Raw genomic sequence first — 26,234 nt, forward strand, 5'->3', positions numbered from 1 at the left:
TTGCTGGGCGTCATTCCTGCTGGATGCATGCACCTTCCTCTGGGCACTCCCCGAACTGTGAGCAAGAAGACAGCATAGTACATTTGAGGAGCATCTGTGGGAAGAACCTGACGGTGGAGTCAGGACGGTGACCTGCTGTGTAACTTTGGGCAAATTCCTTCCCAGCCTTTGGCTACGGCAGGGACTCAGCCATGTCCCAGTAGGACACACCCAGCATCTTGCCAGGGCCTAGCACACAGAGGGTCCTCTTGAGACCCAGAACCCACCGTATGCTCGCCCTGGGACAGGAGCTGGTCATGCAGGACTGAAAGACTTCGCTCCTGCCTTAGGTGTTCCCAGGTCTGTGGGACCCGGATGATGAGAGCAGAAGGGACGTGCATTCACACCACCTTCGCTCGGGACGTCTAGGGGAGACTGGCTCGGATCTGATCGGTACCCCTGGGCACTCTCAGCCTCATAGCTCTGTAGGCCAGCAAAGCTGCTCCAAGCAGCAGGAGTGGCAGGGGAGGGCATGACAGGTACCTCGGACCCAGGCAAGGATGAGAGCTTTTGATAGGGAGTGACCAATCCCCATGCTCCGTTATTGCTTTGGGGCATTTGTTCCCAAATGAAGCATTCTGCTGGCCTCAGCCCCTCCTGAAGGCTGAAATCACCAGTGTGAGAGCCAAGCATTTGCAGAAGTCTGGGCCCTCCTATACCTCCCCCTAAACTTGGCACTAGGTCCCCACCCAAGCTGGGCACCCTTCTCTCACTAGCCCACCCCCAGTCATGCCTCTCCCACCCCACCACACACACACACACACACACACACACACACACACACACACACACGAGTGACGGCTCAGTCCCCTTGTCTCAACTGAGGGACAAACAGGAAAGATAAGCTGAGGTAGCCCCAAGGGCCACAGAGGGGGCTTCACCCTCGCTGCTTCGACAAATCCTGTATCACAGCAACCCCGCCTCCCCCAGGCGGCCCGGCTTCCGCTGTGTCTGCTGGAGCCGGCTCCGACAAGGGGAAGAGGGTGGGAGCAGCAGGGTGGGGGTTCGTCCCTGGTGGCGAGGGGCTTGCGCCCCTGCTGGGACTGCTCTTCCCCAAAATCCCATCCCTGCCGGTGCCCTCACTGCAAGTCTTTACTCCTAAGTGACCTTCTCATCCCCAGCCTGATATCCAGGTTCCCCTCCGTGCTTCGTTCTCTCTCCTTTGTACTTGGCACTATTCAGCGACACCATGTAAGCTCCGGAGGGCAGCAACTTTGGTCTCCCCTTTGCCACTCCATTCCCCAGCACCTAAAACTGCCTGGTGTGAGGATCTAATCACATGGTGACTACAGCTGGGAACAGTGTATTGTATAATTAAAACTTGCTGAGAACTTAAGGGTATACACACACACACGCGCGCGCATGCGCGCGCGAAAAAAGCATTTGAAAGGAGAAAAATAGTTTCAAAACAAAGCAAAAACCAAACAAAAAACATGCCTGGCACATAGCAAGTGTTCAATAGTTATTAAGTAAATAAATAGTATGTTCAGGATGCTGAAAGGGAGACCCCACCAATCATCACACCAGGAAGGAAGGGATTTGGTCTCAGCTTGTGTGGGGCTGAGGCATGTTCCAAGATGGCCCATAGCAGCCAGGTTACTTCTTTCACCATCAAGAATGAACCTCCCCAACTGAACCAAGGGACAAAAGTCTAGTATAACAAAAATGAAGTAGGAACTCAACTCCCCTGTTTGCAATTAGGAAAAGGGGGATGCAGGAAGCCTAATGGAGCTTTGCATCAAGTCAGCCCAGCTCCTTCCCAGAGGTTTAGCAGCTTCTCCTCCATAATGTAGACTGTTGAGGACTCAGGGTCCCAAACCTGCCCCTGGCAGAGTTCCAGGAGTCTGGAAGATGGGATTTTGTTTCAAGTAATTTAGTAAGTCACTAATCTTCCAACCCAAATGGCTGGCGTCCAACCCATGCTGCTAAAATCAACAGTGATGAGGGCTTTCAGCCAGAGCTTTGGTGTTTTACTGACACACAGGGTCTCAAGTTGGCGGCTGGGTATTTGGGCAATTTCTGAAGTGGGCATTGATATGGTGGCACCAGGTGGGCTTAGAAGCTGACGAGGTCCTCTGCCAGGTAATCACGGCCTGAGAAGAGCAGAGCAGCAGTCCGGAGGCTGCCCTAAAGGATCTGGATAAGGGCAGAAATAGTTCCAAGGTAAATGGAGAGCTTGTTTCTTATCCACAGAACAAGGCTGCGATTGGTGATAGGACCCACAGCCAGTTGCTTTGGTTACTGGGCCTCTGTCATGCCGCCCGTGAGGTCACAATCAACCAAAGTCTAGTGGGTCTGGCTCTAGGTGGATGAGGAGACCTGTGTCCTTACCCTATCTGATAAAGACCTCAAACTCAATCTGTCCTAAACTGCAGACTTTCCCCTCCCTCCAAACTGCTTCTTCAGTGTACCCTATCTCAGTAACTAGTTCTACCATCTACCAGGTGCCCAGGCCTGAAATCTGGATCATCTTTAACTCCTTTGGCTTTCACCCCCATCACTAATTCATCTCCAACCAGGATGATCTCTCCTTTTTTGTTCAGCAAATATCCATTCATTCCACAAATACCATTGTCTCCCCAGCTAGAACGTAAGCTCTATGAAGGCAGGGAATTTTGTCGGTTTTGTTCACTGCTGGATCCTCTGAGCTTTCAACAATATACAGTATTTAGCAGGAACTTAATACCTATTAGCTAAATGAGTATTATTCGGGATAATATCCATGTGCTTTATTATGGCACAAAAGCCCCTCGAGCCTGGCCCATCTCCCTCTTCAGGCTCATTTCTCCTAACTTCTGGCGATTCCTAAAATGCCCCATGTTCTCATGTCTTTGTACCTGCTGTTCCCTGGAATACCACTCCCGCCCCCACCCCCCCTAGCGGATTCCTGCTCCTCTTTCAAAACTTGATCATCATGTCCTCTGGGGATCCTCTCCATCCCAACTGCCAGCTGGGTTAGGCACTTTTGTTTCTTGTGCTTATTTACATCATAGCAATTATGGTAAATTATTAATAGTAACTATTATTACTATTAACCACTTATTGAGCTTTTATGACCAGATATCTGTGCTAAGCACCCTGCAAACATGATCTCATTCTAACCTTACAGCAACCCTGTGACACAGGTAGTATCCCCATTCATGTTAAAAAATACAGTAACTCTCTCGACCCCATTTCTACCTACTGCTACCATCCCATAGTTTTGCTCCCTTCAGTGGGACAGAGTGTTGTCTGATTTGGCTTCTAGCTTTCCACAGGGTCCTGTGGGCCATTGCAAAGGCCACTCCTTTGCTGACTTCTCATCTCCCTGTACATGAAGGTCAGAGGGCCACGTGGCTTGTCCTTGAACCACTTGTTTTCTCACTCCTCTCGTAATCTCCTTCAGCTTCATGGCTTTAAATTCCATCCCTACATCCTTAACCCAGACTTCTCCCCTTAAATCAATCCATTTTTCCAACTGCCTCCTCAACATCTCCCCTGAGAAGTCTGGTAGGCATCTCAAATTTAAGCTGCCCACAGTGCAGGTCCCGACCTGCCCCTCCAGAACGCCCTTCTCCTTCCTCCTTCCCCATCCGTTACTGGCAATTCCATGCTTTCACTTACTGAGGCTAAATACACTGGGATCATCCTCTACTTTTTTTTCTCACACCCCACATCTGCTCCATCAGCAAATCCTGTTGGTTCAGCCTTGAAGATACATCCAGAATCCAACCACTTCTCACCACCTCCCTGACTACCACCCAGGCACCATTTTTAGTTCTTTGCAGAAGTATTACAAGAGCCTCTCAACTAGTCCACCGATGGCACCCTTGTTCAACAAAGCAAACATAGTGATCCTGTTAAAACAGAGATGATCTGCTCTCTGGCCCCAAACCCTCAGATGGCTTCCCTAGGAAAAGCTGGAGTTCTTACAATGGCCCACAAGACCCTGTAAAATCTGCCTTGTCCCTACCTCTCTGACTGTATCTCCCACTATTTCCTTCTGGTACATCCCATACCAGCTACTCTGGCCTTCTGGGGTTTCTCAAACACACCAGACCCACTCCCACATCAAGGCCTTTATACTTGCTATTCCCTCCTCCTGGAATGTTCTTCCCCAAAACACCTGCTTCCTGCAAATCACCTACTCAATTCTGTAAGGTCTTTGTTCGGACATCACCTCTAGCAACACTTTATGATCACCCTATTTTTTTTTAAGATTTTATTTATTTGACAGAGAGAGACACAGCAAGAGAGGGAACACAAGCAAGGGGAGTGGGAGAGGGAGAAGCAGGCTTTCCACAGAGCAGGGAGCCTGACGTGGGGCTCAATCCCAGGACTCAGGGATCATGACCTGAGCTGAAGGCAGACATTTAACGACTGAGCCACCCAGGCGCCCCCACCCTATTTTAAATTGCAACTCCCGGAGCGCCAGGGTGGCTCAGTTGGTTAAGCATCCAATTCTTGGTTTCAGCTCAGGTCATGATCTCAGGGTTGTCAGATCAAGCTCCACATGGGGCTGCGGCTGCGCGCTGAGCGTGGAGTTTGCTTGAAATTCTCTCTCTTCGGGGCGCCTGGGTGGCTCGGTGGTTAAGCATCTGCCTTCGGCTCAGGTCATGATCCCAGGGTCCTGGGATCGAGCCCCACATCGGGCTCCCTGCTCAGTGGGGAGCCTGCTTCTCCCTCTTCCTCTGCCCCTTTCCCCCTGCTTGTACTCTCTCTGAAATAAATAAATAAAATCTTTAAAAAAAAAAGAAATTCTCTCTCTTTCTGTCCCTCCCCCTGCTTGTGTGCATGCGTGTGCTCTCTCCAAAATAAATAAAACAAATTTTAAAAAAAATTAAAAAATAAGTAAAATCTTTTAAAAAAAGAATAAATTGCAACTCCCACTCCCAACACATTCGCACACCTCGGGCTCTTTTTCTCCAAAATATGTGTCACTGTTTAGTACCTATTATATATATATTTTATTGTCTGTCTCCCCCACTCTAGTATGTAAACTCCATGAGGTAGTGATTTTTCTATCATCTATTTACTAACGTATCCCCCAGTGCCGAGAGCACAGCTTGGTACAGAGTAGGGACTTGGTATTTGCTAAGTAACAGATGGAGAAATGAAGACTCACATTTCTTACCCAAGATTTTACTAGTAAGTGGTATGTGGTATATTGGATTGTAGAACCCCGGGTCTTAACCTGAAGTTACATCTTCCCTGTTTATCAACCATCCTCCAGAGAGCCAGGAGAGGAGCTCTGACCTGAAGGTACAGGCTGGTATCTCAGATGCCGGCTTCGTCCTGCTCACTGGGTGTGGGCAATTCTGGTTTCACTGATTTTTAGAAAACATGGGGGGTATCATCCTATCTGTCTCTGGTCAAATCGTTGGGAAATCCTCCTCCCTGGAACGCATCCTGGATGAGGAGACCCAGACGTTTTCCTATCCATGTTGTCTGAACAGGACTATACCATTCCACTATGGGTTATTTCTGCCTTCCCACCAAACTCTATGTATAGCCTCATATACAAGTTACTTGCTCACATCATGGTGGCCTTGAAACATGAGTTTTTGGATCTAAGTTCCCTGTAATTTTCTTTGTATAGCACCTAGGACAGAACTTAAGGCTCTCAGGTAGTACTTAGTAAGCTTCCTGCTAGTGATGATAAAACACTCAAAACAGTCAAAGTAACATAATGCATATATGTGCAGAAGAATCCAAAGGACTGAGGAAGACCAAGCGGAAGAAGGCTTCCTCAGGGAGGGGAATACCGCACAAAGGATTAGGGATGACAGTGAGACTGTAAGGGCCAAGGGCAAGCTGGCACCATCACTGGAACTAAAATTACTGAATTAATCCTAGGAACTCTGCTCCTATCCGAAACAGAGGTAAAATTTACTAGTAGCTCTCAGACTTCCACAAAGGGCCAAGTTAGACAAAGGCAGTGTATACTCTACCTTCAATTCAGAGATCAACACTGCTGAGATCATGCCGTTTTACCTGAGGCCTGGATCTGTTTCATCCTGCCCCCTGCATATCCACCGAGTATTAGGGTACAGAGCGCCACCTCCCTTGCTGGCCTCTCTCCTCCTGCCTGATTGGTCAATACCTCAGGAATCCACTGGTACTGTCTGCCATCCCTATGCCTCTGCGATCCATAAACTGGAGGGGACTAGGTCAAAACAATCACATATTAAAAAGCTAGTTATTGCTGCCACAGGTAAAGGAGCCCAAAGAGGCAGCTGGAGCAGACCAGACAGGCCCAGGACCATCTGAGCTGATGGAAATGGAGGAGTGCTTCCAGATGCAGCTTCTGAGGAAACACCAAGAACCAGGTGCTCTGGAGCGGAGCAGGAGGAAGACACGGAGGAAGACTGTGCGGGTTAGGCACAGGGTGGCGCTGTCGTCACTCAGCAGTGGGGCTGCTGCTTCCTACTCTTAATGACCAGCCCTCAGTTCTTCTGGGGTAATAAACACACATCTAGGTAACAAATGACACACAATTTTGTCAAATCAAAGACAAAGTCCATCAATCTGCATTGGCAATTTTTAATGTTTCACTTGTGCAGAACTGAAATTTGTATTTAAAGGCACAGAAGGAAGGAAAGGCAGTTATCACAGCGTGAATTCACAGATAAAGGATGCTGGATAAAAGCAAAAAACTGCTCCTCTTTAGCCTTAGGAAAATAAATAATGCAGCACTAAACTAGACCTTCATTTTTATTATATTTCCATGTAAAGACATTACCCAAATATGAGCTGAGTAAAAGACTTTCTGGCCAGATACCAAAGGTGCACAGCTGATTCCACTTTGGAATAAACGCCCAGAAGGGAAACATTACCAGAGCATGGGAGCTCTGGCACAAAGTCAGTTCTCATTCAGAAAATGGACAGAGATTTGAAGCAGTCAAACACACAGCTCTGAAAACTGGAAATCTTTCATGACATTTGTTTTGAAAATAAAAATTAGCTGCACATCAAGAACTGTGATTTTCAAAAATGGAATCAGGCCTGATTAAATAGTACTTATGACTTCCTGATAAAAATTACAAAAATAAAAACTAAAACTCTTCTGTCCTTTAAAGAGATATAAAACTATATTTTTTCCTGAAATACCTTAAAAGAAACATCAGTATTTCACCCTATGTCTCTTAACATTTCCTTTTTTCTTCTTTCCACATTCTGCCACTTTAAAAATAGCAAAACCTGTTCGATAGGGCAATTTCTGCTAAGTGAAAGGATGCACTATTTTTTAATAAAAGTACAAATGAGAAAAAAGCTGAATGTTCTGAAAAATACCAGTTTACCCCTAATGGGACCATACCCACCACGTAGAAAGATAAAGACTGATATTTTCCTAAAAACAAAAACAAAACCCAGTGATTTAAAACATTCTAAATTTCAAAGCACTATTAGAAGCTCCTGATCAGTGTGAAGCAAGAGAGGGAACTGAGAAATTTGGCAGAACAGTAGAACGTATTTCTCACTGCTTTCATTTAATTAACATCAGCCTTACCGATTATCTTCTTCCTTATTTAAAACATTGATTGGCCATGTTAGATCACAAGAGCATGAAAGCAGAAACAAATCTCAACTTAGATATGAGCACAATCATTTGGGACACTGTCTCTGCCTCAGAGAGGACTGAGGTGGTGTTCCCCTTTTAAACGTATGCCCCCGAACACATTATATGCAGATTCCATATTAGTGTGTAAATAAAACAAGTTTTGTATTTTCTCAAAGAATTTTAAAAGTTGATGGTAAATTAGATGCTAAAGATAAAACTATGCCTTTAAAAACATTAAGCCTCAAAATTTCATCCAGTGGTTTCTTTAAGAAATGGATCATTAAAATCATTTTTGACATGAGATAGTAAATGTATTTAAATCCGGGTTTTTCTGTACTTAATAATTTTTCTTTTAAAAAAAAAAAAAGTTTAAAAACATCAAGAGCTGGAACATGCTGCCAGGACAGAAATAATCAGAAATGTCTTCAGTCGCAGACCCTGGGCACCTCAGTCTTGTTTTGAGTTTTCCAAAGCCTGAAGCCTCTCCAGTAGCGGAGGGTGAGAATAATGCCACATTGAAAACAGCCAGTCCGAAACAGGGAATCCCAAGTTATCTTTGTTTAGTTTGATTAAAGCAGAATATAAGTCGTTAGCTTTCCCAAGTTTCTTGGCAAATGCATCAGCTTGAAACTCAAATCTGCGGCTTAGGACGGTTAGGCAGAACGAGAGAACCTGAAATAGTAAACAGAAGGGTTTTAACCACTGCCCCCTCCTTTGCTGCCCCAGACAGCTACATGAGCAAGGCCTGCAGGGGAGGTCAGCTCAGGATAGGAGATGCAGCAGGCCCAGAGAAAGATCACTCGTATTTAGGGAACCTGAGGTGGGGGATTATAAATTGAGCTTTTTCTCCCCCCAAGCAAACAGACCAGAAACAGATATATATCCCAATGAATGCTATTCTGACCAAAAAAACACGAATTTTTAAGAATCTGCCATGTGTCAGCCACTGAGGTAGGCACTGTACGTATTCCCCAACCATCCCACATGGTAATTACTCTTACTGCTTCTTTCTCAGATGAGGAAGGTGACGTTCAGAGGGGTGAAGTAACTTGGTGGAAGTCACATAGCTAGAAGGTGATGGCACTGAGAGTCTCAGTGGCTCTGCAGACCACACACATCACCTTCTTCAGGGTCAGAGTTAAGTCGTGGTGATTTTCATTCAGACTCTTTCTTTCTCTATAAAAACATATTCTTGCTAGTTCCACATAAGAGGCTTCAGCCTCAAATGACAACCTCACAATTGAATTTTCTACAATGTTCTGAGCTATGGCAGCATTGCCAGAATAAGTATCCAGTCACTGAAGATGACCATTACAAAGGAGTCAAATTTCATTTGAAAATATAAATTTCTGAGGGAAAAACAATTTCTTTGCACACTGGAGTACTTCAGGATGAACGACATGAATTCTAGTTCTTACCTTAAAATACTTCAGCATTAAAAAAAAATAAGTTTAAAAAAAAGTCTCTCATTTGTACCTCTCATTTCTACTAGCAAATAGTTTCAAAATAAAGTCTGGGAGTTCCTAATACCTTCTTAAACATATTCAAAGCTACTATCTGAATTCTGCCTGAAATTTCTTTCTACATCTTGAATAGTTTTTTAGGATAGAATCATTATGTGGTTGGCCCCTATCAACCTATCTGATTTTAAGCATTCTTTGAATCTCTTATTAAATAAGTAAAAACATAAGCAGATATTATACCTGCACTTTCCTGCTCTGCTGTAGGTTTCCAAACTCTTCTCAATAGGGCAATTTCCCCAACTTTCCCAGGAAAACAGCTCTTTCCTATCATGCCTTTTTTTTCTTTTAAAGAAACAATGTCATATTGGGTTCCTTTTTCTCTTTTTTTAAATTTTATTTATCTTCCTGTCGGTGTGGGGGCGGGCACAAACAGGGGGAGTGGCAGGCAGAGGGAGAAGCGGGTTCCTTGCTCAGTGGGAAGCCCAATGCAGAACTCAATTCCAGGATCCTGGGATCATGACCTGAACCGAAGGCAGTCGCTTAACCAACTGAGCCACCCAGGTGTCCCTCCTGTCATGCCTTCTAAAACACTGACATTAGCATAAGTTTTTTTTGTTTGTTTGTTTGTTTAAATACCTAGTCCTTTTGAAACAAATCTTCTGGGCTAAGATTTTTTAAACAGTTGCTAGTATCTCTGCAGATTAATCACATTTCAAATTACTCTAATACCCACATTTATTTAGGTGGTTTTTGAAGCGAACTCAACCACTCAATATAAGGAAGCAAACAAGAAAAACAAAAACCCTCTGTGTGGCCAAATTAGCTGACACAAAGGATAACTGCTAACACTGGGCATGCCTATACTTCCAATAGGACCTTTCAAATCAGTCAGAATCTAGTAATTGCTACTTAATGAGTTTGATGATCTGATTTCCCCACCTAGGGTAGGCTAAGGATGAAAACTAGAAAGAGAAAACAATGTAAGGCAAAGTCACACCGACAGTAGTAAGGATTATCAGCCTGACAGTGAGGAAGAGACAAAAAAATCAGTTAAATAAATAGCATAACTGCTTAAAAAGCAAACCGGGGGGGGGGGTCACTTAGTAGACATAGCTCACTGTCCTTAAGGCATGCCTGAACTGTGACAGAAGATAGAAAGGGCAATGTCATTAAAAAGTGTTTTCTAGGGGTGCCTGGCTGGTTCAGTCAGTGGAGCACGTGACTCTTGATCTCGGGGTTGTGAGTTCAAGCCCCACACTGGGTGTAGAGGTCACTTAAAAATAAAATCTTAAAAAAAAAAAGTGTCTCTACAGTATGATACTGGCACAAAAACAGACACATAGATCAATGGAACAGAATAGAGAGTCCAGAAATGGACCCTCAACTCTATGGTCAACTAATCTTCAACAAAGCAGGAAAGAATGTCTAGTGGATAAAAGACAGTCTCTTCAACAAATGCTGTTGGGAAAATTGGACAGCCACATGCAGAAGAATGAAACTGGACCATTTCCTTACACCACACACAAAAATAGACTCAAAATGGATGAAAGACCTAAAGTGAGACAGGAGTCCATCAAAATCCTAAAGGAGAACACAGGCAGCTACCTCTAAGACCTCAGCCACAGCAACTTCTTCCCAGAAACATTGCCAAAGGCAAGGGAAGCAAGGGCAAAAATGAACTATTGGGACTTCATCAAGATAAAAAGCTTTTGCACAGCAAAGGCAACAGTCAACAAAACCAAAAGACAGCTGACAGAATGGGAGAAGATATTTGCAAATGACATACCAGATAACGGGCTGGTATCCAAAATCCATAAAGAACTTATCAAACTCAACACCCAAAGAACAAATAATCCAATCAAGAAATGGGCAGAAGACATGAACAGACATTTTTCCAAAGACATCCAAATGGCCAACAGACACATGAAAAGGTGTTCAACATCACTTGGCATCAGGGAAATCCAAATCAAAACCTCAATGAGATACCACCTCACACCCGTCAGAATGGCTAAAATTAACAAGTCAGGAAACAACAGATATTGGTGAGGATGTGGAAAAAGGGGAACCCTCCTACACTGTTGGTAGGAATGCAAGCTGGTACAACCACTCTGGAACACAGTATGGAGGTTCCTCAAAAAGTTGAAAATAGAGCTACCCTACAACCCAGCAATTGCACTACTGGGTATTTACCCCAAAGATACAAATGTAGTGATCCGAAGGGGTACATGTACCCCAATGTTTATAGCAGCAATGTCCACAATAGCCAAACTGTGGAAAGAGCCAAGATATCCATCAACAGATGAATGGATAAAGAAGATGTGGTATAGGGCGCCTGGGTGGCTCAGCTGGTTAAGCGACTGCCTTAGGCTCAGGTCATGATCCTGGCGTCCCTGGATCGAGTCCCACATCGGGCTCCCTGCTCAGCAGGGAATCTGCTTTGCCCTCTGACCCTCCCCCCTCTCATGTGCTCTCTCTCTCTCATTCTCTCTCAAATAAATAAAATCTTTAAAAAAAAAATTAAAAAAAAGATGTGGTGTATATGTACAATGGAATATTATGCAGCCATCAAAAAAAACCCCAAAATCTTGCCATTTGCAACGACGTGGATGGAACTGGAGGGTATTATGCTGAGTGAAATAAGTCCATCAGAGAAAGACAAGTATCATATTAACTCACTGATATGAGGAATTCTTAATCTCAGGAAAGAAACTGAGGGTTGCTGGAGTGGTGGGGGGTGGGAGGGATGGGGTGGCTGGGTGATAGACACTGGGGAGGGTATGTGCTATGGTGAGCGCTGTGAATTGTGTAAGACTGATGAATCAGACCTGTACCTCTGAAACAAATAATACATTATATGTTAAAAAAAAAGAAGAACATAGTAGGAAGGGAAAAATGAAGGGGGGCGAAATTGGAGGGGGAGAGGAACCATGAGAGACTATGGACTCTGAGAAACAAACTGAGGGTTTTAGAGGGGAGGGGGATGGGGGATGGGTTAGCCCGATGATGGAGGGCACATATTGAATGGAGCACTAGGTGTTATACACAAACAATGAATCATGGAACACTACATCAAAAACTAATGATGTAATGTATGGTGACTAACATAACATAATAAAATAAATTTTTAAAAAAGTGTCTCTAACCTCTTTAAGCAGTAACAAACTGCATAAGGCATTTTTATAAATATTTTATAAAAATTTTGTAAAATTTTATATGTAAAATTTTATAAAATTTTTTATACATATTTTACAAATATTTTATAAACATTTTTTCCCCAGTTTAAAAAAAAGATTCTAAAGGTAGTAAATCTCCATGCTCTGGAAAACTTTGTTAGTTTATATGGACAACGCTATGCAAATATCATCTATTCCTCTCTATTGTTCTTTCTGAACCCCTTCCCCCTTTGTAATGGAGAAAGAGGATTCATTTGGTTTATCTTAAAATCTTTACAACCTGTCTCAAAGAAAGAATCTTTCTGGATGGAGACATCTCAAAATCCCCAATATTATTTCTTGGCTTAATTTGACTTAATTTATCAAATATCATGACATGTTGCCATCATCAGATTTGTTAATATACAGTCTCATTAATCCATGCCTTACCACCTGCATGGAGTCCCCCTACTGAGCAATCTGAGCAGTGGTTCTTGAAATTCACTTACCATAACACACCCAATTTTGATTTAAAGGGCCTATAGTGTGACCCCTAAGGCTATTCTTTTTTTTTTTTTTTTAAGATTTTATTTATTTGACAGAGAGAGAGCACAAGCAGGGGGAGCAGCAAGCAGAGGGAGAGGGAGAAGTAGGCTCCCCACAGTGCAGCAGGGAGCCCGACATGGGGCTCGATCCCAGGACCCTGGGATCATGACCTGAGCCGAAGGCAGACGCTTAACCGACTGAGCCACCCAGGCACCACCCCTCCCCCAAGGCTATTCTGAAGCGGGTAGTCAGAGAACAGATCAGAGGAGCAGTGTCATACAGCCTCCCACATCTAGCCATACATATACTCAACTATCATTGTTTCATTCCCTCACACACAGAAGATTTTCAGCCAAGCACTGGTGAATGTGTGATCTAGGACATAGCATTCTAATAGTTAATCTCCATCCACCAAGTCTCTGAGGTACACGTTAGATCAAGGTTTCCACCACTAAAGTCTAGTCCTCTACTTTTTTCCCCCTGCTAACAGGCTTGGGTTTTTCTGCTACTTTCTTAGACGGGCCAGTCAATCAAGAGACTAAAAGACTGTCTCATCTACTTGTTAAAACTATAGTTTTGTTTATTCCTTTTTTCACTATCTTAAAGGTTCTAGATTTGAAATGCAAGGGCATATGTGAGATAATTTTAACAATTATACATTACCTCATTGTAAGGTGAAAAAATAAACTGGAAGATGATCAATAATCCAATTAGAGTGGGTTGGCTGGTATAAAAACCAAATGCAGCAAAAAGCTCCTTTCGACCAATTAATACAGCAAACAAGAAGAAACACAGGAAAGAATTCATCTAGAAAGAAAGACACAAAATTTCTAACTTATTACTAAGGTGATTTTAGAAGCACCAAAAAACTAGAATCAGACATCATGGTGTGATTCTAAGAATGGTGTTAGTGTAATCACAGAAAAAGTTATTTAGGTAACTTTATAATTTTATTCTAGAAAGAAAAATAAAATTTCCCCAAATGTCTAACCTGTATAGTTTTCTGTAAGGACAGGCCTAAGTGGAGCCTCCTATGACTGAGGGTTTGAAGTGGCCAATAGCAATGGAGTATTTTCTTTCTGTAAAAAGTTAAAGGGCTAGAATGGATTCTGGCTTTGTTTGCACTAAATCATAATCAGACATAAGGCCTTCCACCTCACCTTGATATGGAAGCTCCAAAAAAACAAGATTCCCTTGAATACTCTTTAGGACCACTGGAGCTGTACTGAGTAGTTAGGTCCAAGAAAAAAGTAGATGTATCTTTAACAATAAACAAGAGAAAAAAAATCAAAAGTCTGCACCAAAATATGAGTAAAGGGGTGCTAGAGTAAGGTTGGAGAACAAATACCATTCTTTCCCTTGGCAGGTCAGGATCTTAGAGGCCAGAGGTACCATATCTGAATGTGTTGCTCCAAACCATTTGCCAGATGCCTCAAAAGCTACCAGCCTAGAGTGGGGCTCAGCATAAGATTCGCCAGCTGGCCCAGGATGAAGCACAAGCAGCTCTACCATTCAGTCCTTGTTAACTCAGTGGATCCAACACGACAAGCTCCAAAAGAAAACTTCAGCACAGGGAAGGCCCCTAGGATTAGAAGCTATGCGTGCCATTTATGTCAAGTAACTACTTGCCTTTTGAAAAACAACTTTTGGTTTGCTACTGGGTCCTCCCAGAGGCTGACTCCTGACCGTGGGACACTAGGATCCTGCAGCCTGAGCTGCCCCTCCTGATGATCCACCTAGCCAGGAAACTGGTATGCCCCGAAGCATTCTAACATCAGGTCTAAGTGGTATCTATGCAAGTGGGAATGAAGGATGTCATGAAGAGAGAAGTTAAATGAGCAAGTGGCTTATACGCCCAGTATACCAACTCCTGCCACCCCTCAATCAACCCTTACTCACGGGGAGCTCCCCATAATCATTTGAGGATGAAAAAGTTGAACACCCATTTTACAAATAATACATTATTTCTGGCACTGGCTGAAAGTGGGCTGCTGTGGTATTACAGAATCACTTGGGGCTGTTCCTGGAAGGCAGCGGTGAAGGAAATACTCTCAGTGAGGGAAATTTTAGGTAGTGTATCTCATTGCCCACTCAGTCTGGAAGGATAGAAGGCCTGAGCTAAAAATATATAATTATTGGCAGTGGGCAAATAATAGTTTGGCTGAATGATCAGGGCCTTGAAACGAACTCTAGGATGGCTAACAAGATCTGGAAAAGAGGTATGTGAAAAAACTTCCAAAACTAGCCAAGAGTATGATAGTACTTTGGTCCTATGTGAATATTCACTAAAAGAGTCCACGGTAAAGGAGGCGTTCAATAAGGTGGAGAAGATACCTGCTCTTTGGATGTTAGCTTCTCTCCCCAGCCACTCTAGGACTTGGTCAAGGTGCTCTTGAACAAAATGGCCAAGGTGCCAGGGAAGGAGTCAGTGCATTAGTCAACAACCTAGATATCCATCCCTCCACTGGCTTTTCCTGAGTGCACAATCTATTAGAAGGGGCAGTCAACCCCTCCCTGGATGGGGTACCACACCTCAGGGACCAGCTCACTACCTCGTGGTAGCCTGATTCCACTGCACCCCTTCCTTCATGAAAGCAGCAGTGATTTTCCTCTTTAGACTAAATACTCTAAACTTGGATTTGGACTTATTTACTGTCTTACTCACTGCCATCTATCCATACAATTAGCTTCAAGCCAAGGAATTCATTTTTTACTGAAAGATGCAAGGCAACAGGAAGGGCCCACAGGAGCGCACAGATCTTCCCATGTAGACCACCATCCAGAAATAGCAGGCCTTTAGAAAGGTACAAAGACCCACTTCTGATCCTTTTATAGTTCTTAAGTATGATGATTGGATGTTTATGCCGTTGTGTGACATCTGCCTCCCTCAAACCTTGTTATGACCTTAGCACATTACCCGTCTGACATGAAAACAAAACAAAAACAAACACCCACTTCAGACTCGGTTAAGGCCACATCTGCTCAGAACCAGTCAGCAGGATATAGTGCTATTTTGCCTGGAGGCTCACAACCATGGTAACTGTTGCTTTAGAGTTGATTTAGACCCCAGAGGAAGAATGTTACAGGAATTGTTATTTTCTTCTTTATAGCTACTACAGTTCTCTTCAATAGATATATAATGGCTTGTAAATGAGAAAAAAAAGTTTAAAAAGAAAGCATTTTAATGTCCAGCTTATCAAGGCTCATGGCTTTTGATCTTCGCAGTTCCTAGAGCTGAGGGATTCTGGAGGGGGCCACAATGGTGGTAACAGCAATAAAAATGACACGGTCCTTACTGCTTCCACATACGACTTTACATGCCTGCCTTAACTCCTTTATTCTTACATCAGTCCTAGGGGGTATTATCATTCAATAAAGGGTTGGAGACAGAGAATGCTTAAGGAACTTGCCTGAGATTACAGGTATTAAGTCAGGAAGCCAGGAGATGCAGCCACCTCTCCACCAGACCACCTCTCCTGTCTGCCATACTTCTTTGACTACCGTGCCGTAAAAAGAGAACTGTCACTCCTAACTTACCTGGCTGATAATGATATTTTTGACTGTGTGTCCCAACTTCCAGTGCCCCAGTTCATGGCCAAGTACAGCAAGCACTTCCTCATTTTTACATCCTTGTTTCTTATTCTAAATCAAAGAACACATTGAAAATAAAATTATTAACAACCTTCAAAAAGTTTATGCCTTTTAATCCAGTAAGAGCCCTTCTTAGATTCTAACTAACTTAAGAAAACAATCAGACTTTTGTGCAAAACTTCTCATCTACTTAATAAAACATTCTCTGAATCACTCGATGGTAGACAGTAGCTTAAGCATTGGAGAAAGAATCATGAACAAGACAGACATTCCCTGACTTCATGAAGCTTATTAGAAAAAAAGAATGGTAATAACACAAATCTTTATTAATAGACAATATTTAAATAAATCATGACAAAGTTATATGACAGCCATATCGTAAACCCATTAGAAATGTTTCCAAAATTATGTTCTGACATGGGAAAATGGTTTATTAGGTGAAGAAAGCATGATACAAAACTAAAAATAATGATTCCAATTTTGAAAAAATGTGAATGTGTATATAAAAACAAATACAGAGGGGTGCCTGGGTGGCTCAGTCATTAAGCATCTGCCTTCGGCTCAGGTCATGATCCCAGGGTCCTGGGATCGAGTCCCACATCGGGCTCCCTGCTCCGCGGGAAGCCTGCTTCTCCCTCTCCCACTCCCCCTGCTTGTGTTCCTGCTCTCGCTATGTCTCTCTCTGTCAAATAAATAAAATATTTAAAAAAAAAAATACAGAAAACAAACTGGATATATATCAAATGTTAACAGCAGTTTTTCTACATGATACAATTATGATGGTGTTTTAACTGTTTTATATCTTTCCTATATTCCAAATCATCTACAAATAAGCACATATCACTTATGATCACCTCCCAATACACCATGAATTGCCATTTAAAAAACTGAGACTTCCAAGTTAAGATGGTGAAAAGAACATTCACAATTCACAACTAATGTTATTCCCTCCAAAATCCCCATTAAAACTATAGTCAAGGAACTTTTTTAAAAGATACAAACCCGCATGGATGGGGAAAACATGAGAGGTGACAACAGCAACATTTTAGAAGCAGGAAATCATATGGGCATATGAACAGACTTAGCAGACTAAAGAAAGCTGACTCACAAGCCAGCAGTGGAGCAAACAGACCAGCCTGATTTACACCACACAGTCTGCAAAGGGCTTGGGAACTAACAACATTAGGTACTTCTGGAACTGGGAGAAAAGGGAAAGGCCCTAAAATAAGAATTGGGAAAGAGCGGTTTCAGAAGTAGTTAAAGCTTCAGATTCCTTCTCCAGCTCCACACCAAAAGGCAACTGTTCCTCCCTCATTGTGGCAGGAGCCTGAACGTTTATTCTCTCTGGATAGGGCAAAAGAAGAGAACTTTTCAACCAAGGGTTGGGCACAGCGAAGACTAGAGTGCGCTAGCAACAGACTATGTAACTGGTTAGCTGTCGGTAGGGTATGCTGAATACTGACAACTCTCTCTCCTGACCCAGCCCTCACCCCCGCACCTGGCTCCCAGAACACTACCCTCCAGGCAGAAGATCAAAAGAGTATTCCCTGGGAATTCAGGACCACTCCACCAGGAAAGACTGGAGGATACTAACACCAGGTGTTGCCCGGCAAAAAGCCTACCCAGGCCAGCCTACAGCAAAGCCCAAAGTGAAAACACCTTATCGACAGGCTCAGAGACTCCAGGCAAATTTTTAGTCCCATTCTCTTACTAAGGAGTAGACAACCAAGAATTATCAGATATATTAGGGAAGTTGTTAAGATGGAAGATTAGATCCATAAAAAAGCAATATGGAAGAAACAGACATTATATAAGGAGAAAATTTTAATTTTTTCCCCTTCGACACATATGAAGACTGGGCCAGGAAAGATGAAAAAAATAACTACAAAAATTGCTAACGTTTATTAAACAATGACTACAAACATAGACCCTCTGTGCTAAATACTTAATTATCTCATTTATATACCACAACCACCATATGACATATTCTTATTATTACCATTTTACAGATGAGAAAATCTAGGCAGAGAAGTTAACTAATTTTCCTCTGGCCACAAAGCCAAAGTCTGGCATTTGAAGCCAGGTAGTCTGGTAGACCTGTGCTTTCAACTTTTACACAATTATGAATGTAAAAGTAAATTATTCAATATTCATCAATCAAATAAAATAATTTCAGTTGACACATGTGTAACCATTTGCATATTATTACAGTACTGGAAAATAATTAAACATAAATGGTGGTCAAATCAATAATGAAATATGTTTACTAAGCCAAATAAAATTGTTTATAACTTCCCAGATCCAACGTAAATAGTGCCGAGACACAATGAACAATTTAATCTTATACACACTCACACATGTGCACATACATGTTTACTCACCAACACAAACATACATACATACCCACCACTGGACACCTGCTTGTGGCAACATTACTAACTAGTCTGAAAAACTCTCAGACATCTAAAAATGCTTAAGGGATTATAAATATCCTTTAAAAAAATTTTTTTAAAGATTTTATTTATTCATTTGAGAGAGAGAGAGAGAGAGAGGGAGAGCACGCGTGGGGGGAGGGGCAGAGGGAGAGGGAGAAGCAGACTCCCTGCTGAGCAGGGCGCCTGATGTGGGGCTCAATCCCAGGGCCCTGAGACTATGAGGGCCAAAAGCAGCCGCTTAACTGTCTAAGCTACCCAGGCACCCCATAAATATCCTTTTAGACATAGAGTTTAGTTTATTAGAAAGTAAGGGAAAGCCAAAGGTGAGGAGATGAAATTGAGATCCCTTGCATAAATCCATGAAAGACTACACTCTGAGTCAAAGAGTGAGCTAGAAAAAAATACGGTGGTAAAATCACCCAATTGTGTTAAGTCTTACTTAAAGTGGGGAAAAAAGTCTCTGATTAAAATTCAAAATCATGATCTGTATGGTCCAGAAAAATCCCAAGCTGAAAGATGAAAGTACTTTCAGTTTGGGAGCACTGGGGACAGATGACAGACGCAAATGCAAATCCTCTAATTGAGGACTGTACCCTAAACCCAGACCCCTCAGGATTCCTAAAGATTAAAATCAGTGATGCATTGTGAGCTCACAATAAAAATTGCCAAAGACTTCAGAAAATGATGGAACAATGAGTAAGAGTTAGCAGAAAAAATAAAGAGCATCATTAGCTCCATAAGACTTTAGATAATGGAACTGTTAGACACAAAATATTTTAAAAAGGATACTTTACACAAAGAAGAGATCTATGAACATGAAGAAGGAACAGGAGACATCCAGAAACAACCAAACTGACTTGAAAAAGAAACAAATAGAGCTTTAAAATTAAAACACAACGGGCTGGTTAAAGAATAGAGTAAATATATCCAGAGAAGGAATCAGTGCACTGGGATGTAGAGACAAAAAGACGGAAAAGATAAAAAGAGTGATTATCACTTGTGGAAGACAGAATGTGATAGTATAACATTCATCTAACCGGAATTCCAGAAAGATAGACTGGTGAGAATGGGAGAGAGGCAACACTCAAAGGTATAATTGGCTAAGAATTCTCAAAACTTCAGGAAAGATCTAAGTTGTTAGATTTAGGAACGACAATATATCCCGAGTAGGGCTGAGTTAAAGAAGTCCATACCTGCAGAACATGAAAATCAAAGAGAAATCTTAAGAACAACCAGAGAGAACTATAAAGAAGTTAACAATAAGCTCAGAGCAGACTTTTTCAACAGGAACAACGAAGCTATAACACAATGGAATGGCATCTTTTTAAATTTTATTTTTATTTATTTGAGAGAGAGAGAGAGTGAGCACCAGAAGGGGGAGGGGCAGAGGGAGTAGCAGACTCCCGGCTGAGCAGGGAGCCAGCCGTGGGGCTTGATCCCAGGACCCTGGGATTACGACCTGAGGCAAAGGCAGATGCTTAACCAACTCAGCCACTCAGGCACCCCAGAATGGCATCTTGAAAGTGTTAAGATGAGATGCCTGGGTGGCTCAGTAATTAAGCGTCTGCCTTCGGCTCAGGTCATGATCCCAGGGTCCTGGGATCGAGTTCCGCATCAGGCTCCCTGCTCAGGGGGGAGCCTGCTTCTCCCTCTGCCTGCCGCCGCCGCCCACCCCCCCCCTCCCCGGCTGCTTGTGCTCTCTCTCTCTTTCTCTGACAAATAAATAAATAAAATCTTTAAAAAAATAAATAAATAAAATGCTAAGATAATGGGGCACCTGGGTGGCTTAGTTGGCTAAGTGTCTGCCTTCGGCTCAAGTCATGATCCCAGCGTCCTGGGATCAAGCCCCACGTGGGGCTCCCTGCTCAGCTGGGAGACTGCTTCTCCCTCTCCCTCTTCCCCTCTCCTCTACTTGTGTTCTCTCTCTCTCAAATAAAATCTTTTTTTTTTAAGATTTTATTTATTTATTTGACAGAGAGAGACACAGCGAGAGAGGGAACACAAGCAGGGGGAGTGGGAGAGGGAGAAGCAGGCTTCCCGAGGAGCAGGGAGCCCGACGCAGGGCTCGATCCCAGGACCCTGAGATCATGACCTGAGCCGAAGGCAGACACTTAACAACTGAGCCACCCAGGCACCCCTATAAATAAAATCTTTTAAAAAAATAAAAATAAAGTGCTAAGATAAATAACTCAATAAGATAGTCTTGAATTGACATCCAAGACTGAGAATGAAATAAAAACAAAACCCAGAAATTTCAAAAAAAGTTGCTAAAACATATACTTCTGGAAGAAGGAAAGTTATGTCAAAAAGGAAGGTGTAAGATGAATAGGGAATGGTAAGCAAATAAACAGGTAAGCATAGGGATAAATCTAAATAATGACTGCATAAGATAATGATAATGCTAATTTGTGGGCTAAAAATTAAAACAAAACTAAAACACAAGATGAAAGGAATAATTGGATCAAAGGGTGTATGGTCCCTGGATTGTTCAGGAAGCAGTGAAGATAACTGGATATTTTAAGATTTTAAGTTATATGGGCAAGCTTAATATTTAACAGCAGTCGTTGAAAGAACAATCATACAAGAACCTTCCAATCTGAATAACAACTAAAATATAATTTAAAAAAAAAACCCTCATACAGTTCTTAAAAAAAAAAAGCAGGAAGGTGTACATGTGTATGTTTGGAGGTAGGGTCGGGGTATGGAAAGGACAGAAGAAAAGGGCATAAAATAATATGGTAGAAAGAATTCCAAATATATCGGTAATCACAACATACATAAATAAACTAAGCTTAAAAAAAAAAAAGATAGTGACCCTCAGTTTGGATTTTAAAACAACCATAATGGGGGCCCTGGGTGGCTCAGACAGTTAAGTGTCTGACTTCTGCTCAGGTCATGATCTCGGGGTCCTGGGATCGAGCCCATGTTGGGCTCCCCGCTCAATGGGGAGTCTACTTGTCCCTCTCCCTCTGCCCCTCCCCGCACTCCTGCTCTGTCTCTCAGATAAACAAATAAAATCTTTAAAAAATAAATAAAAATAAAAATAAAAACAACCGTAACAACAAAACCTACCTACTTGCCCTGTATAAGGCATCTAAGACAGAGGATGGTAAGGTGGGAAGTAAAAGGATGAATGAGATAGTGGTGGCTGGTTGCACAACATGATGAATATGCTAAAAACCACGGAACTGTACATTTACAAATGGTTGAAATGGTAAGTTTTAGCTCACTAGTTTTTTTAAAAAAGTAAATGGATGACATCTAGCAGACATTAACCAAAAGAAAACTGCTGTAGCGGGCGCCTGGGTGGCTCAGTTGGTTAAGCGACTGCCTTCGGCTCAGGTCATGATCCTGGAGTCCCAGGATGGAGTCCCAGGATCGAGTCCCACATCGGGCTCCCTGCTCAGTGGGGAGTCTGCTTCTCCCTCTGACCCTCTTCCCTCTCGTGCTCTCTATCTCTCATTCTCTCTCTCAAATAAATAAATAAAATCTTAAAAAAAAAAAAAACTGCTATAGCTGTATTAACATCAGACAAAAATCAATTTAAAAGGTGGCTCAAGAGGTGCCTGGCTGGCTCAGTTGGTGGAGCATGGGACTCTTGATCTCAGGGTGGTAAGCTCGAGTCCCATGTTGGGGGTAGAGATTACTTAAAAATAAAATCTTTAAAAAAAAAAAGATGATTTAACAGCATTATTAAAGAAGGTCACCACAGAACGGTCAAAGATTGAATTTACCAGGAAGATGCATTAATTCTGAATTTATATGTACCTAATACTATTTCTTCGGAATGTATCAATTCTGACAAATCTATGAATAGATTTGTTAACACACCTCTGTCAATAATGAGATATCAAGCAAATAAAGTATCAAAGAGATATAAAGATCTGAGCCAAATAATAAACCAGCTTGACCTACTGACACACACAGTATCCTGCAACAAACAATTAAAGAATATACATCCTAGAAAAGTGAAGGCTAAGGGTTTTGAAATAAACTGCAGCTACTTAAAAGGGTGAAGTACAAAAAAAACAGATGAATGTGGAACTGATTTTGTTTTATACAATTTAGAAAAATGCAACCTAATGGGAACACAAGCAGCCAGACTGATTTTACCACTTTTCCTCTCCTTCTCCAATTCTTCTGGGTAGATAACATAACAGAGAAAGATAAAGAGATCTGCAAGACAGCATCGACATTTATTATCTCTTTTCCTTTCAAATATTGAAATTGAGGTCAGAGCCTATCTGGTAGGGGAACAAAAGAATGAAAAACTGACCTAGTTCTTTAAAAGGCAGGGCCACATGTGTGCCTGTACCTTCAGGGCCATTAAGAAAGAGTACCAATTTTAAGCACCAATTAAGAGACATCTATTCCAAGGGGGAAATTAAGAGTGAAGATTCACATATGAAGATATTCACTACAAGAATATTTTTAACAGCAAAAAACTGGAAACCCATATATCCAATAGGAGGAGAATGATGAAAAAAGTGATAGTTTATAAAGATGAGAAATACATATAGGAAGATATTTATGGTCAGCTAGATTATTCATGCTTTCTAACTTTTCTGTTGCTTTCACAATAAGCAAAAATATGGCTGTTTTGTTTAATAACAGTAATAATATAATAGCTTCCACTCAGGGATGGCCTATGTGGCAGACGCGGATGTATCAGACAGTTTACAAGCGGCTCATGACCCCACTGCTGTAAGGCAGCTCTCAGTAGCCTCACTGTAGATAAAGTAACACGGTCCTCAGGCCTCTGTTTTTACTAGTTGCTGGCTTCCCGATATGAACTATGAATTCTTTCATAGAACAACCAGCTCTCTACTGGATAGCACAGGCCTCTGTGTCGTGGCATGTGGCTGGGTTTAGGACGCTGTTTGGAAGTACAGAGTCACAAAGATTTGGAATGAGAACTTAAACGAGGGTCACTTTCCACACAAAGGAGACTTACTTCCTTATGACAGATTCTTGGACAAAACTGGATTTCCTTTACTTCCCAAACTAACTTCACATAAAGGAAGAGAGAGAACTATCACACATCTTCAATTTTTCTAAAGCACTTTATTTTTCACAAGATTCACCCACTGACTCTTTGATCCCAATACCACCAAACTGGGCAGGATGGGGGGTTACTATCTTCATTTTAGAGATGAAGAAAAGGAAGCTGACAAATTAAAAATGTCTTGCTTCAGATCATCTTGCTAGTGAGTAGTGGGTAAACCCCAAACCCACATCTCTGGGGCCTCTGCCCTTTCTATTACTCTTATTAACTGGGGAGACTTACACATAACCCTAGCACTTGCTGGGACATACTTCTTTTCTTCTACAAAAGGGCAGCTTTTCTATAGTTTTACCTTTCCTTTTATTCAAACTACTTTCAAGACAGGTTGTTCCAAATACTCTGTCTCCAGAAGGGTAAAATCCCAGAGTTAAGTTTCCTCAGCATCTTTTAAGATGTTAATAACCAGTATAGAGCCATTCATCAAAACATTACTAGCTCTCTCTGAGGAGGGATTTCAGATCACTTAGTTGTTTTTCTTTTAAACTTTAAATGAATCGCTTCATTTTCTCAACCTCATCCAGACTGAAAACCATCTTTGCAACCCCTCCCCCGACACTGTGCTGTACACAGTTGGCGTTCAGTAGCAGGTGAATAAACCACTGTTTCCTAAACTTCTGCTACATCTGTGTGCTCTCCGTGTGATTATTTACTCAACAGCTTTCTTTAAACCAATTCACTTTTTTTAAAACTTAGCCTTGTCCTAAATGGCCATATTCATGAACTAGTTTTATTTACCTTAATATATAGCTGTTCAAATTTAAGATCCTGCTATGCTACCTAAAATAGTAGTGCGGCACATGCACCGGAAAGCACTATAGTTAATGAGTGCTGAGTCAATTTTTGTTGTTGTTGTTTTCATGAAGTTTTTTATTTTAATTCCAGTATAGTTAGCACACAGTGTTATGTTTCAGGTGTACAGTACAGTGATTCAGCACTTCCGTACATCACCTGGTGCTCATCACAACAAGTGCACTCCTTAATCCCCATCACCTATTTCACCCATCCCCCTGCCCACCTCCCCTCTGGCAACCTTCAGTTTGTTCTCTATAGTTATAAAGAGTCTGTTTCTTGCTTTGCCTCTTCCTCTTCCCCCCCCCTTGCTCGTTTGTTTTGTCAAATGCCACGTATGAGTGAAATCATATGGTATTTGTCTTTCTCTGTGCTGAGTCAATCTTTGACTTCCTTCACTCCCCACGACAGCAATCACCAGGTACTTTAAATCCACCTTTTACTGTGACTCTTGCACTTACTCTGATTCTCACTCTACTGCGGACCCTTATTATCTTGGTTACTTTGATGCAATAGGCCCCTAGAAGTCTCCCTGCCTCCAGTCTGCTCTATCCTGTATGCTGCCACCAAATTGTAATTTTCCTAAAGCAAGCTTTGGCTTCTACCCAAATCAATCTAAACCTTCCAGGCCCCTGAAACAACCACTCGATGTCTTCAGGAAGAATTTTATAAACTGGTCCCAGTCTACCTTTCTATCTCCATCTACAAAAATCCACATAATCATTAGTCTCAGAACAGCCAGCATGTAGTTGTTTTTTGTTTTTAATCTCTATAGCTCTATTCATTCCATAACTTCAACCTGAAAAGCCCCAATCCCAAGTCAAAATTCTACTTAGGTCAAATATCTTCTAAGAAAATGTCTATTAAAACTCTCATTAATTTCTTAACTTCTAAAAGCCACACTATTCCAGCCACTATTTATCACTAGAATTCTCATTAATTTCTTAACTTCTAAAAGCCACAGTATTCCAGCCACTATTTACCACAGCCTGTGTTAATTTATGGGCTATCTGTGTACATGGCTAGTCTCCTCTACTATAGGTTCTTCAGGGCAGGACTATGTCTAATGTATCTTCATCATGTAACCTGTACCTAGATGCTAAAAATTTGTAGTTATCAACGAAATTAAGCAGGCTTTTCAAGAAGTCAGCAAAATAACTCAAACTCTGCTCAACACACTTCTAAAGACTATCTAATCTTTTGTAAGATTTAAGCCCAAGAATAATGTTCCCCTAGATACTAAAGGTCAGTAATTTCACTACATTGTTTGAAATCAATGGACCACTATCTAACGTCATGGTTTGGCTATGATGTTATCCACCCCCATCCCTGCACGCCGGCATGTAGATACCTCTTAAGCAGGCTGACTTGCTGAACTTGCATGATTCCCCACTGCCGCTGCTGAGTTACCCTTTCTGGACTTCAGTTTTCCTACTGATGAGATGACCTTAAGATCTCTTCCTAGCTTAAAATCCTGATGCTTGGTCAGACCAAGCAACCTAACTGGCAGGATAAACTCACTTCAAAAATAAGCAAAATCAAAGCACTTAGCCTTCTCCAAATGTTACTTAATCCCTTCACAGAATCTTGCCTCCTGTACATACATATGACTAG

At 42.0% G+C, this 26,234-nt stretch overlaps 1 protein-coding gene and 1 non-coding gene across 4 annotated transcripts in view; one reads left to right on the forward strand and one right to left on the reverse strand.

Annotated features, from left to right (window-relative positions):
* Positions 1-6,547: 6,547 nt before the first annotated feature.
* Positions 6,548-26,234, reverse strand: part of ZMPSTE24 (zinc metallopeptidase STE24) — a 43,186-nt gene continuing 23,499 nt past the window's right edge. For 2 of the 3 annotated variants that reach the window (XM_028123398.2, XM_028123397.2), the window contains 3 exons: positions 16,278-16,382; positions 13,404-13,547; positions 6,548-8,251 (listed from right to left, as the gene is read on the reverse strand). In XM_028123398.2, coding sequence (XP_027979199.1) covers positions 8,027-8,251; positions 13,404-13,547; positions 16,278-16,382 — 474 coding nt within the window. In that variant the 3' untranslated portion in view covers positions 6,548-8,026. The remainder of the gene's footprint in view (positions 8,252-13,403; positions 13,548-16,277; positions 16,383-26,234) is intronic. The other variant, XM_028123399.2, reaches the window with a different exon arrangement.
* On the forward strand, positions 15,564-15,667 carry LOC114224333 (small nucleolar RNA U13). The gene has a single exon (XR_003612350.1). It is a non-coding gene; the product is annotated as a small nucleolar RNA U13 (small nucleolar RNA).

The sequence above is a fragment of the Eumetopias jubatus genome, unplaced genomic scaffold (assembly GCF_037043125.1).
Source record: "Eumetopias jubatus isolate StellerSeaLion01/CBP00866 unplaced genomic scaffold, mEumJub1_p1.0 scaffold_4, whole genome shotgun sequence".
Taxonomy (NCBI): Eukaryota; Metazoa; Chordata; class Mammalia; order Carnivora; family Otariidae; genus Eumetopias; species Eumetopias jubatus.